General features: G+C 35.5%; 1 protein-coding gene across 2 annotated transcripts in view; it reads right to left on the reverse strand.

Moving 5' to 3' along the window:
• Positions 1–15,280, reverse strand: part of grik4 (glutamate receptor, ionotropic, kainate 4) — a 334,582-nt gene that overhangs the window by 145,192 nt on the left and 174,110 nt on the right. For both annotated transcript variants that reach the window (XM_027999192.1, XM_027999193.1), the window contains 2 exons: positions 8,621–8,785; positions 1,651–1,748 (listed from right to left, as the gene is read on the reverse strand). In XM_027999192.1, the coding sequence (XP_027854993.1) occupies positions 1,651–1,748; positions 8,621–8,785 (263 nt within the window). The remainder of the gene's footprint in view (positions 1–1,650; positions 1,749–8,620; positions 8,786–15,280) is intronic.

A 15,280-nucleotide genomic window follows, 5' to 3' on the forward strand; every position in this document is an offset into this window, starting at 1 on the left:
CCAAAGTCTGCCTGTCGGTTGGAACCCAGCATTCTGATGCTAAACATTAGCATCAATGCTAAAGTAAGCTGCAATGTACTCAATAGCATGCGAAGAGCCACAAGCATGAGGAGAGTCACAAGCATTTTTTTAAACATGCTTGTTTAAGGCCATGCTTTGGTGGCCTTTATTTGAAAGTAGTTCCGACAGGAAAGAGGGTAATGAGACAGGGGAAGACATGCGGCAAATGTTGCCAGGCCAGGAATTGAACCTGCGATCACCGCCACGAGGACTAAGGCCTCCACGTGAGTTGTGCTTTGCCCCTGCACCACCACAGCACCCCAGAGTCACAAGCATGTTAACCTACTCTATTCAGTAAGTTAAAATTAGTGTATAAGTTAAATTAGCCAATTTGGTAATGTTAGCATAAATGCTGCCAGTGGAATGTGGGGTATAACTATTTCTTACATTGAGTTCCTCCATTCAGTGTGCTAACATGGCTATTAAGTAAACAAAATAGATAAAAGCTTATTTTAGGGAAAAGGCTACTGCTAATATGCACCGCACTGATTTTTACTTTGGCAAAAGTAAAACTCAGAAGTTTACTTCGTGGCACTTGGTTATCGGAAAACACGCTCATCTCTTAGCAACAGATTAACAACAAATAATGTTATTGTTCAAAAAACATAAGATTTCTACGGAAGAGGATTAGGGCCACCGAGAAAAAAAAAAAAAAGAATTCTGACTTTAAAATCTCTTTAATCTCGTTGGATTAAAGTTCCAACGAGATTAAAGTTAAACTCATAAAGTCAGAATTCTGACTTTAATCTCTGATTAAAGTCTAATTAATGTAATTAATTGTGTCTAATTTCTGCTTAGACACAAGAAATTTACAGTTAAATTTACACTTGGTAAATTTTGCAAAAGTATATGAATACATGAATTCACTGATTGTACCTCTACTCTATAGCTTTATATCAAATCTGAAAAAAGTCTGTCAGACTAAAAGGCCTTTATGTTTAATAAGCATAAAGGCCTTTATGCTTTTTAAATATAAAGGCCTTTATGCTTATTAAACAAAGGTCTTTATGCTTGTTAAACATAAAGGCCATTATGTTTAATGCTTCTTAAACATAAAGGAATTTATGTTTAATAAGCATAAATGCCTTTATGTTTAAGTTTAAAAGCCACATATCTAACAATTGTTTTATTCTGTTCAGATAAGAAAACATGCCTTTTGTATCTTACAAATATATCAAAATAGCCCTTAGTTTTTATTTTGACAAAGCAGCAAACAGTTCCATACAGCTACTTTGTTCTCACTACATGTGATTTATTGGAATAAATAAACATCAAACAGAAGTAAAAACATAACTTCTCTTTGCATAAGCAACGTCCTCTGGGGACCAAACTGCTCCAAGCTAATAAGAGGAACATCCTAACTGAAATGTCCAGCAGTACTTTCAAATAACTAGGACTAGAGTGGAAACTTATATCATTAAGTGTTTTACCATTTTACCAGCAGCTTGCATTTCATTCTTCCTCATTCTACCAGAAAAAAAACAAAAAAAACCCCGCATAACTGCTAATGAGCAGCTCTATTTTTCAAAGCTCTTATTTGTGGTCAAGCTGTGAGCCCGGGCTACAAGCCCATAGGGTGCAGGGACTCACCTCTTTCTCTCCACATATATTGCTGATGATGGAGTTTGAAGCTGGACTGGCAGATGGGCCGAGGACTGCCACAACCCCTTTAGACATTATCTGGCACACTGAAAGGAAACAGAGACATGTAGAGTACGAATTTTAGAATTAGGTAGCAGGGAAATGTATCTAATAAAGCTTTTGGTCATATTTGAACAGATACTCATGGAAACTGTTACAACCTCTAAACAAACAGGTAGAGAGAGGCTTTTTCGAATGCCTAAAGGGAATTTCCTGCTGTATGAATATGGACAAATACATGTCCCCAGATCTTTGTCAATCCGTTGGAAGCTAATCTTATAGGAAGGATTGATATTAATGCGATATGTGCTCACATATGGAGACAGAAAACATAGAAACGGAAAGAGACACAGATCAACAGAGTGACAGACGCCAAGAAAGGCACAGAGACAGAAATAGCAATATCTGGAGGCTTAAAAGCTGAAATCTGGTATTTGAATATTTGCACATGAATGGAATAATATCCCCAAAAGTGGCACACATCTTGTCTTGTTCTCTGAATTCTACATTTACAAGGACTGATTTAAAGGCTTTACCTTTGGGGTTGAAAACATATCTTTTGACAGAAACATTTTAGTGAAAATGAGTTTTACTCCTCTCTTGTGTACACATGCTTTCATCTTTCAAACTGGAACACAGAATGCTGTTTCTTGTCATCTTATAATCCCTGCTTTATAATTAAAACACTGCTGACTGTGGTGTGGAGCTGGGGGAAAGCACAGAACTGTGCCGCTCTTGTGTGTGCAAGGTGTGTGTAAGTCCTGGTAGTTTTGTGTTGATTACTGGGGCAAAAGAGAAGCAATTATCAGTCATGTGTGTGAAAGTGGGTAAACTTCTTCAGGGGTGAAGAGACAGAGAATCAAATTATTAATAATTGTTCTTTCAGTCACCCGTGGGAACTACAGCATGACACATGACTTAACTGCTCCAGAACAACATGCATATGTATGATCCTCTTCCCTTGGCATGCACACATAAAAGTATCTGCACCTGTCTGTGCAGCTTTATTGAAACATAGAGTGGATTGATTTGGCTGCAGGTCAAGATGCTGCTATTTGTTTTGAAATTATGACTAACTGTACAAACTGGCTCTTGTACTTTTGTTTTATACAACTGATCTAAAAGTAAAAAAAAAAAAAAGACTCCTCTGGTAAAATAAATAATGTCAACGACATGTCAAAATCTTTAATATCAAAATAAAATATTGCTATAACACAGATGTTTTAAAACATAACACCAGAAAGTATATATACATATATATACACACACATATATATATATATCTATATATATATAGATATAGATATACAGTACAGACCAAATGTTTGGACACAACTGTGTGTCCAAACTTTTGGTCTGTACTGTATATATACCGCTTATAGAATTATTGGTGAATTGAATATTTCTAACATCTATTTTCCATATTTTTTTAATCCTGCTATTATTTATGGGATCAATTTGACCTCAAAGATAAGGTAATCTGCAGCATACCAAAAGTGCAATAACCAAATCCAACAAGAATGCCATACACAAACACAGTATGTGCCATTTTTGTATTTATTGTGTAAGATGTGACCTGCATCCTCAGCAGGACTTTGGAAATTATAGTTTGCATTGTTAGGATGGAGTTTGGCCCCCATGAGAACTCCTGGTTGCAACAAGGTTGATGTCAATGCAACATTCAGCTCAGAAAGGTTATAGTTTAATCAATACAGAGCAGCAAAAAGTTTAGCTTTATGCATTGATTCAGCTCACTTGGAAACACCATCTAGGCAATGGCTTAGACCAGGGGAGGGCAACTCCAGGCCTCGAGGGCCGGTCTCCTGCAACTTTTAGATGCATCTCTACTTCAACACACCTGAGTCAAATAATGAGGTCATTAGCAGGACTCTGGAGAACTTGACTGCACTTAGGAGGTCATTCAGCTATTGGATTCAAGTGTGTTGGACCAGGGAGACATCTAAGAGTTGCAGGACACCGGCCCTCGAGGACCAGGACTGCTCACCCCTGGCTTAGACACAGCATTTATGATCTGTGTGGAATCTATCCCACCTCTCTCACAAGTAAACACAATGTTATGAAAAATTTGCAAAAACATTTTGTCTGTGAAAGTTATCACCATTGATTTCTAGGACTAAAATTTGGATATTTTTGTTTTTTGTAAAAAAAAAAAAAAAAGAGAATTTTTTTTATGTGAAACTCAATGTTTTTGTTAAAAATGTAGCTTAACATCAACGGTTTTTGTTCATCGATTTAAACCACTGCATTCCAGTGTTGCAAATGCTTTCTCGGCCACAAGTGTATAAAATTCAACACAAAGTCATGCAGACTGCAGCTACAAATGCTTGTGAAAGACAGGTTCATTCTCAGGTGCTCGATGTAATCCATTGTGGTACCATGACTGGGTGACATCTGTACAGGAAGTCTAGTTGTGATGTTACTAAATAGTTCACAGTCAACTGGTTTGAAACAAAGTGGAGGTGACTGGCATCATGAGGATGTCAGTCGCAAAGTAAATCACAGAGCAGGGTCAGCAGATAATGAAATACATAGTGTGCAGATCGTCATAAATTTCAACAGACTTAATAGCTACAGATCTCCACACTTCATGTGGTCTTCAGATTAACTCAAGAACAGTGTAACATGACCTTCAATCAAGTGCAACATCTAAGTGGTTTAAAACATGCTTCCACTGGAGATTAGAGCAGTGTAGACATTTTCTCCAGAGTGACTAATTATGTCTCTCTGTCTGACAATCAAATGAACAAGGTTGGGTTTGGCAGTTTCTAGGCAAAAGGCAACTGCCCAACTATATTGTTTGCTGGACATCCAGTCATGAAGGACGGAACATAGGAGGCTGCTATGAAACTATGACTCAACAATACACTGTATTAACCTTGGTTACAGCAGCAGCAGGAGAAGGGGTTTCAAGAAGGACACTCTGATGTGACAGACATCCTTAGAATCCCACACCTAAGTCAAAGAATTTTTATTCTGACATGCTAACTGGGAGGGTGACATTGAGAAGTCCGCTCCATGTCCAAGGAGCTAAGGCTCTAGAAATACTCCTTACTGTTAGTGCATCCAGGACCTAACGGGGCAAACTACGACCCTGGTTTATTTAGAATTCTGCAAAAGGAACCTTGTAGTTACAGGGTCGCGGAGAGTGCCATCAACAAGTAACACCGGCTGCCACCCCACAGAGGGAGAAGAAATAGCAGCCAATTATCGTTCCACAGCTAAGACACACAACTTCACCAAGTCTGGCCGCCTGCAGACAGAACACCGCTGAGGAAGTGCAAACCAGAGCTAAGCTGATCAGACTCACCAGACCCAACAAACATGGCTGGAAAATGAATGTTTTTATTAATCTTATGCAATTCTGTAATTTTTTGAGACACTGAGCTTTGAATTTTTATTATCTATAAACAAACATCGCAATTAAAATAAACTATTTAAATATTTTACTCCTTTTTTCTATGAATCTATAAGTTTCACTTTCTGAAATGATGACAAAACAATGCTTTTTTTATTATACTGAACATTTTAGAGCTGTGGGTATAATGTCAAAGGTCACAAATGCACTTTCTTTAGTGATTCTAGTTAGGTTATTTCTTTGTTTAGTCATTCTAGTTATTCTAGCTCTACGTTCCTTAGTTCTTACTATTGTTAGATCAGCCTTGTTTCTGTTTAGGTTTGTTTTTATTTTCCCTCATGTCTTTTCTCTTCTAGTGTATCAGGTTTTCTATAGTCTTAGTGTTTCTTTAGTATTAGAAGTATTTTCAGCTCCCTGGTGTTTCCTCCCTTTTGTATTCCCCAGTGTATCTTCTTAGCCTCCCTGTGCCACCTTCTCCCTGACCCTCAGCTAGTTCCTGTGCCAGCTACTCACACCTGCAATCCGTTATCTCATCTAGCTAGTTCCATCTCCTCCATTGTTTCATTTGCTACCTCCCAGTATTTAAGCTCCTCTATCTCAGTCCATGGACATGACAGTCCATCTCTTCACTACCCTCCCGGGATTACCTGTTGTTCCCTTTTGTCACCAGTTTACTTTGTGTTTTTGGATTGTCTTGTACCCTGGCTTATTGGATTTTTGTAAGTTGATTTTCTTCATTAAAACATCCACAACATTCTACGTCTACTGCCTGCTGCGATTGGGTCCCCTTCTACACACATCAAAACACTTCTGAAAGAATGTTTTTTTTTTTTTTTTAAATTGCAATGAACACACTCCTTATCTTTGTGAAAAGTCTTTCTAGAACAGTCTAATGTGTTATGGGCGTAAAGGGTAGCTGACATGATTAAACCCAATTTAATCAAGACGATGACATCACTCCAGTACCTATGTGTGTGAAGAGACTCCACCGAATACGTTTTGGTAATATAATCTAAATTTGCATTGATGAGAACCTGAGGAGTAATACAATGGAGGGTATTTATCACCAAATATGTTGTCTTACTCTAATCTTGTTTAGGCTTCATCTCACAATTTTTCTAAAGATATTATTTTGATTACTTGAAAATGTGTTTGATAAACTTTTTATTTTAAACTGAATATGATAAAATATGTACAATATTAGAAGCACTCCTAAGTGTATCTGTTTATTTGTGCGATGAAGCAAAGCATGCAGTATTTCTTGCTTGATATTTCCATCTACAATAACTGTGGCCACTGATCCAACCCTAATCCAATTCCTGGCCCTAATCACACACACAAAGGATTTGTACTATAACAATATCTAGGCTACACACAGGAACTGATGCTGCCATACACACAGAAAAACAGGAACATTTAGGCTTGTTAGTCTTTATTCAGACAGAAAACATAAAAGTTTTCTGCTGCTCTAGTAAGTGAATCTGTGTTTCTATGGAAGCAGCTCCACTGAATCTTTCATGTTTGCTCCATCATTTCACACTGAAAATCAATTTCTATGCCTTTTGTTGCAGTAGTTAAGAAAATTTGCCGTTTTCTAAATATACATACTGTGCAGAATTGATTTTTTGAGTGTTTTCAATAAAAATTCAAAAAGGTCAAACAATAAAACTTGAGGTTTGAGGAAACCATTTTCCAGTTATCAGATATAACAAGTAAAAAGCATCACTTAAAACATTTGGTGAGTGTAAATGTTCTCTCATTTGGTTTTATAATTTTCCTGGCAATCTTGCTTAAAATAATTGTGCTGTTGATTCAACTTTCATTTTTACAGTCCTGTCCCAGAATTTCAGTCAAATCTTATGAAGATGCTGGTTTTCCTACATGCTCCAAAAGTAACTTTGCTCAACAAAATGGATATCTGCAATTGTTGAAATTATTTAATCAGTTGCATCATTATGAATGGATTGTTTTAATAAAATGTAAATCCATTTGTGTGACTTTGAATCCTTTTAATTATTTGTATGGGTTTGCAAGTCTCAACATTTTCACAATACTTTGTTTTTTTTCCCGAATACAGAATTGTTTATTCTTAATATCTGACTAAGTGTTGCACAAAAAGAACTTGAATTCATTTATTTAATGTTTTTTGGTAGATAAGTACACTCTTCTTACTTATATCCTAACTATATTGTTTCACAATTAACTATTTTGATGCAGAAAACATGCAAAATAAACAACTAAAACTTTACAGTTGCCAATAAATGAGAAAACACAGACTTTAAGTTTGTACAACATGCCTTAATTTCAATTTCTATATCTTTGCTCAAAATACAGTCTAATTAGATTACCTTTACTAGAGGTGAGAACATGAAGTGGGTGGTGAAAAGATGTCAAAGTACTATAAAGTACATTTAGTTTTTCTATAGTTTTTAGCTTTATTTTGCTACTTTTCTGGAGCAGTTGGTGACTGGATGCAGCAGATTTCACATTGATCACCCTCTCTTTCTTTTCTCAGATTTGACAGAACAAAGCACACACTAGGAGTGCTGTGAAATATTTGCCACTTACAAATTTACTGAGTTTCCTTATCTGTCAAAGTTAAATGTTTCAGATCATCAAACAAATTTTAATGTCAAAGATAACTTTAGTAAATCAAAATACCATTCTCGGATGTAGATTTCATAAAAAAGCAATTTTTTAAAGCTTTTTGTACTTACTGCCAGGGCTGGAAATTCAAAAGAAAAATTTAATAGAACATCTCTGAAAAGAAAAGAAGATTGAAAGACCTCAAAAAGATTCCCTTGATCTAACAAAATTCAAGAACAGATGAGAAGCAGTCAGTGACATCTAACAATTTGAGAAGAAAAGTTACGAAACGAATTGTGAAGCTTTGGGATTTGAGGAAACCACAGTGATACCTGATTATGCACAAATAGAGAGAACATAGAACAGAGGCAAATTTCCCAGGAATTGCTCACATATTGAAGTTACTCCAGAAGAACATCAATGACTCATCTGGCAGTTAAAAGAAAAAAGAATATATAAAACTTATGGAATAAACTAACATAGCATTTAGCAGTGTGATACTTTGGGATGGAAGCATGTATTTGTATCAGAAAATTCTGAAAGGGAATATTCAGCCACCTCTTGGATTATACAGCAGGATAAGTCTATCTTTGAGTGGGTCAAAAGAAAAGCAAACTAAAGGTTTTGGAGTGGCCTAGTCAAAGTCGAAACTTAAATCCTTTTTGTGATGCAAGGCATTCTTGCTTGAAAACCCTGCAATGTGGTTAAAAAAAATTGCAAAGCACAGTGGACCATAATTCATATCACATATACTGTAAAGGATGTATTTGTGTAATTATTCAGGTCATTTTAGATTAAAATTAGTCTGAGAATCCCAAACATTTAAGTGTGACAAAAAAAGAACAGTAAATATCTAAGGGAACAAATACTATTTCATAGCACTATAAACAAGAACGACAAAACACAACATACATGAAGACATGTTTTATGTTTACTGCACTGATCAAAGACACTTACTTGTCTCCCCCATCTCATATTCACTGTCTCTTAGCAATTCAAAGATGTCCACCTCCAGCTTGCCTGTTGTAGAGCGGTTGCTGCTCCTGTTGATGTTATTTTTGGCCAGCGTGATGGCTAAACGCTCTCCCCTGCTGCACTCCATAGGATCATCAAGAATGGCAGCTGACAAGAACAAAGTAAAAGACAACAAGTAAGAATTGAAAGATATATTCTCTACACTTATACTACAAATCAGATTTTTTTTTTATTGACTTGAAGGAGTGTGACCTGCCTCACCAGGTGCTCCAGTGGTGCACGATGTATCAAGCTGGGAACTTTGACATGTTAATTTTGATTTATTAGTCACGTAGATCTTAACGTGTTTAAATTTTTGACACAATTATTCACTTTTTCTACATTCCCCAAACAAAAGTCCCGAGTCGGAACCTTTGCATTGTATTTCTGGTACGCCTGTGAGTCTGATGCACAAGCGGCATCCGCAAACAACACCAATAGATGTTAAAGGCCAATCTTGGCCAATCAAGTCTTTGTTAAAAAAACACAACAAAAAAAAAAAAAAAAAACGATCTGATGGGATGCTGGAAACAACTATTGTGTGCAAATTTTGCGAAAAGGAGTTAATCTATTTCTGAAGCTATTCCATCTCAATGCAAAACATGTTGCAGCAAGCAGAGAAGTCACCAACGCAAATGTCAGCGTCTACAGTCCACATTTCTAAAGAAGTATTTTTTCAAAGAAATTACATTAGTAATCATAGGTTCCTGAAACACTTGAAAACTGAATGGCACTTGGCACCAATCTGATAGTTGAATAACCTAAATACCAGATTAAAAACAATCTTTGTTGTGGAGCCTATATGTCTCTTTATTCAATAATTTAAAAGCAAAAAGGGATCTTAAATTGAAATGTTGCTTATTTTGTCAACATATGGTTTTTCATTAAAATCCAATTAATTGTGACTCATTTTCCTACATGGAATAATAATTTGTGTCATTGAAAATCTTACAAAAGCATTTCGTAAAAAGCATGCTCAGTAATGAGATGGAAGCTACAAATGCACTATCAATCAGTCTTATTAGGAGAATACTGTTTTAAAAACTGTCTGCACGCTAGTCACCTATGCAGACAGCTTAACTTAACTACCAGTACTAATGTCATATTGCCACTTTCTTATGTTATATTATTTTGTTAGCAGTGAGAGGAAAAAAAAAAGTTTTTTGTTGCATGTTGCACGTCTTTATTTAAGGTTATCATATGGTAAGAATTTCAAACCAAGTCCAGTTTCTACATTACAACCTGAGTGTTTTAACATTTTTAAAAACACGATGTAGGTAATAATTTTGTTTGCTGCCCTTAGAATCTGCAGCTGTTTAATGCTTTCATGAAATCAGTGCAATAGCTTGCAGAGTGAGTCTACAGCTAAATTAAATCAGTTTACCACTGCAACATAAAACTGTGCTCAGGAAAAGTGTTACTCTCACATTTGATTTATTTTCCTTCTGGATGCAATATTTACTGTACTGTAAAACTGCAATCAGGATAACTAGTTCCTCTCTTGTGTTGGGCTCTTCTAAGCAAGTTATAGAGAGATTATTTGTACTTTGTGCTCTATATATGTGAATAAGTATATATGAATAAGATCGCATAGGGCATTAAAAAGCTAAGGTGATATTTTTGCATGCATGCTGTGATATTTTAATCACGTCATGAATGTATTCACTGACCTTTGACAGTACAGATATTGAACTGGTGGTTAAACATTCATAGCAAACATCCGCCGTGTTCTGGGTTGTTAAGCTCGGGAAGAACCTGAATAACATATGCTTTCATCATTTAAAATGAATTGTCTCATGGTTTTCACTGTGTGTCTGACCCAGAATAAGATTTTTTATGACCTGTGCTGGATCAGTACTTATAAGAGCCCTAACCAGATGTCAATGTTCCCTAAACAAATGTAAAAAATAGATCAACTTAAAGATGTCAGCACAGCCACTTCCTCAGGAGGTAATAACAGATAATTGCTTGAACGCCAAGACCTCAGCCAAGTAAATAATAAAAACATCAAAGCAGCAGCAGATGAGTATTTGTCCTATTTGTTGTACAAAATTCCATGCTTTGAACACAGCTGGATTTAAAGAATGTAATTTGGATGCTTGGTAGGCAAGAGGTACGTTTAACATGTGATGTTAAAAAAATGTGAATAAGGTGTGTTGGAGCACAGACTTCCTAAAGACGCAGGAATGATCTAGTGATTAGTGGTATACAATACTGTGCTAAAACTATTCATTCGCCCTTACAAATCATTGAATTCTGGTGGACCAATCATTTCAGACATTATCTTCAGTAGGACTTTGCATTGACTTCCATTCATTTGTCGTTCATTCCTATAGTCTACTTGACCTTTACCTTACACCTTAGTCCTAAACATAACCCCAAAACAGCTCTTATTCTTATGGGGCCTGGGTGTTGGGCCCCATAAGGAGCAGTCAGTCCCCACAGTGTAGAATTCGTTAGGAAAATGGTCCTTACACTGTGTCAAAGACCAGGCTGCACACACAAACCAAGCTCTCCCTAAAATCTAGCAACATTACCTTCTGTATTTACACAACAGTCATTTGCTTTTTTCCAGTAAAAAAAGTATCTGGCTCTGCAAACTTTATTAGCAATCTGTGGTGAAAGTTGTTTTTCTGACATGCGGTCCCTCTGGAGCATGTCTAGGAAATCTTGTCTGTAGTGAAAGTGAGAAAAGAGCTAAAAACGTGGTTGGAGAGAACCGTACACATTGTTTCCCTACAGATTTGGTGAGGAGCTTCGGATTGCAATTTACACAGACAATTCGTATCGTTCTTTTCTGGCATCTTTAGAAATTTGTTTTGCAATCATCCCAGAATGAATTTTTTTAAACCATCGAAGTAGCTGACAAGGATTTCTAAATAGCAAATGTTGCATTAAAATTTGCTGCAGGTATATAAAAAGCTGTTGGCCAGCTTACATGACTAAAAAAAGATAAATCTTGAAAAAAAGGGGACATTTTTAAATTGTTCACTTATTCATTACTGCAGAATTTGATTCTTAAATCAAATTTCTTTCCACCTGAGGGAGTAGATGAGGTTTTTCAAGAAAGTTCTGTGGAGAGGTTATTGGTAATTAGTAGGGGGTTAAAATTCATCCTTTTTATTTTCTTAAATTAATAGCGGATTTCCACCTACATGGTTTTGACACTTAGACTATCTAACTTAAAGCAACACAAACTACTCTGTTGACTAAAATCAGTTGAAAATATAGCCTGATAAATTTGCTGAGGCCATTCTAAATGACTGCGTAGCCGGTTAGAGGACAAATGTTCATGAAGAAATGTGTTTTAGGGCTTCTTTTGGCACGAGGAGAGAAACTCATGCAGTATTTGATGGATAATTTTTATTTTATGGCTAATTGGTTTATGGATACAGCTTTGGAATTCTGTCATTTACAGTCTTGGATTTACAGCTCTAAGACATTACATTTTATGATATGGTTTTAAAAAAAAAGACATTTACAAGTTTGAAACTTCACTGACCTTCTGTTTTCTACACCATCAGTTTTTATACTTCTTTGAATTGGGACCAATGGTTTTTGTGATCTAGGAATATAAATGCCTCAAGTATTTCTGGGAAAGGCTAGCAAAGAGTAAAAACACACTCTACTGAACCATCTACTGTTTTCTCTTTTAGCTCAATGTCTGACACACTCTTTCAGCAAATGCTAACTTTAACAAATGTTTTACCAGATCTTTTACAAATTAGTTCCAGCTAATGTGCTGTAAATACTTTGATGGACTCTGTCCTTAACCAGTTAGAGGAGGTTGGGGTGTCAAATATTTGTTGCCTGATTCAAAATATGTTTTTCTAAAATATCACAATGTGATTAAATCGTTATGCAATACATTAATAGTTATTGTCTCATTCAAGGAACACTAGGACAAGAGATTTCCAATAAAAGTTTGACCTTTCAAAGTCTCCTTTTTAATCTATTTAAAGAAGTGGTCTTGTCTGTAGTGTTTACAGCAATCACATTCAGATTTTTTTCAATACATTCTTTTATCCAGAACTTTTTTTTCATGCTTATAATGTTGAGATTTTGTTCTATTTAAGTTATGTTCATGACTAGGGTAAATAAAGTTCCCTTATTTTACAATTAGAGACCTATCCTAATTTTTTTTTGGAATTACTGTAAATAAATTGCTTCATTAACCTCAAGTCACGAAAGCATATAAGGACTCAGTATGTAGTTCAGATATGGGTCAAGTGAAGCCTACACTAAAATGCCTTGTCACCCATTTAGCAATCCTGAGGTCTTTTATTTTGCTATGCCTGGTAAAATATGCAAAAAATTGCAAACTTTTGGATGTTCAGAAAGAATTGTTACCAGGTGTGTTTTCTTTGTTCTTCCCTGCCACATTCATGTATTTACAGATCACAAAAACACACAAACGCATATAAAGGAGGTAGGCATGGGTGATACCTGTACAGATCTCTACAATTCAGTGTCCCAATACATACAGATAAGTGTTACAGTCCATGTTAACACCCACCCTCAAGTTAAGTTTATTGATATTATTAGAGTATGCCAAGCAAGAAAATAAATATGATGACATGAAATATCCTAGTTGAGTGGAGGTCTGTAAACAACTGAACATTTCAGCATGAAATCAGCAACAGTGTAATTGCATTTGAGAAGGTTTTCAGTTTTATCCTTTATTTTTACTTCCCAGTTTATTATATTGTACCACTTATGCTTATTGTTGATGGATATTAAGAAAAATACACTTGGCTAAACTGCTTCAGTTGTGATGACTGCACAGAGTTAATTGGCTTATATGCAAACAATTTCATCACGAAACCTTTTAACTGAGGGAAATGTTTTCCCAGGACCAGCAAATAGGGCAGAACGTAAGACCTGAAAAAAACTTTAAAGGATTGAGGGCAAAAGTAATTCTACATTGGAGTGTTTGGGGACAATTTAAGGGCGAGCAAATAAGTTCTGGTTCTGCTCTGCACCCCCAGAACCAAACATGGAGAAGCAGCATTCAGCTTCTATGCACCACAAATCTGGAACAAACTTCCAGAAAACTGCAAAAGAGCTGAAACACTGAGTTCCTTTAAATCTAGACTAAAAACCCGCCGGGTTAGAGTTGCTTTTGAAAAATAATTGTTTCTATGACTTTGTAATTTTATGTTTTTATGATGTAAAACACTTTGAAATGCCTTGTTGCTGAAAGGTGCTATACAAATAAAATTTGATTTGATTTGATATTTTGGATGTAAATTACTATACTAAGACCATTGCTTTTCACTTTATGAGCATATTGTTTAATTTATTTTTAGTTTGCCATTTGAATGTATGTTGTGTAGTTTCATCTAGACTTTAATGTTTTTGCTTTTCATGAGCATTTTTCACATTCTGAGATAATTCCATTGGCATGGTTGTAGTCGATCAGTTATTTTGTAAACATAAAGGGTTCACTTTTTTTGTAAATATAAATGGTATATTAATGCAAAACAGCATTCTGGAATATTTCTACATCGACAGTTCCACTGGTACTAAAAAGGAGCTGAATAGGCAGGCACATTTAAGGAAGTGAAAGATATCAGAGCAGCAGCAATTAAACCTGTGGTGAAACTGCACTGAGCGTATCAAAAAAAATTATTCTCTTCCCAACACTTTGGAGAATGATTGTAAACAGCACAATGGGGGAACATTGCTGTCATGGGGACATTGTTGTCACGATATGCTGAGGACTGAGTGTCAGAAAGGGTAGGAGCTTCTTAAAGAGACATAGGCCTTTTTCAAGGCACCATACTGCAAAGGTACAATAATTGTAAGTTATTTTGATATATATAGCATTTTTATAATAAATAAAGGTAACAGTTATTTGATGATGCTACGTGCCTGGAAAATACGTAATACATTCCCTTTAAGTAAAATAGTTGAGGATCTGGCACATAAATCAGAAAAACTGTATAACATCAAAGCCAATTAAGCCAGACTATTTTTTGTATGCTGTTTTTTTTTTTTTGCATTTATTATGTTGCTATGGAAGAGCACCTCATTGGTTTTATTCGTTAATATACTTGGTACTTTCTTGTAATTAACAATGAACAATAAATATAAAAATCTATTTATGCATCTTTTTTATGTTCTGTTTTTGTACTTATGTAAATAGGTTTGAATTATGTAAATAGACTGCAAAATGTGTCTCAACAAAAGAAAAACATTAACTAATTAAAAGAATTTTCAGTTAAATTTTGTAACTGATGATTTTTGTGATTTTACAGATATAACAGTAAAATAGATTCTGTGATTACAATGTGGGAGAAAATAAAACTAATGAAGACTCAAACTGGATGATTGTTCAATCCGCTTGTGAACTTAGAATGGGTTTAATTTGGTTTAAGTGGATAAAGTGTCAGAATACAGGTAGAGGCATTATACTAAAGCTTCTCGCAGCTTAAAGACACATGGAACAAGAAAATTAAACAGATGCTGGGTGTCTTTAAAAGAGAAGCAACAACAACAGAAGAAGAATAAATGCAGCCTAAATTCTCATGGTAGACATTACCTCAAACACTTTTTGAATGTGTCACTACTTACTACCAATTTAGCTTTATTTGTTTTAAG

The sequence above is a fragment of the Xiphophorus couchianus genome, chromosome 18, assembly GCF_001444195.1.
Source record: "Xiphophorus couchianus chromosome 18, X_couchianus-1.0, whole genome shotgun sequence".
In the NCBI taxonomy this organism is placed as follows: Eukaryota; Metazoa; Chordata; class Actinopteri; order Cyprinodontiformes; family Poeciliidae; genus Xiphophorus; species Xiphophorus couchianus.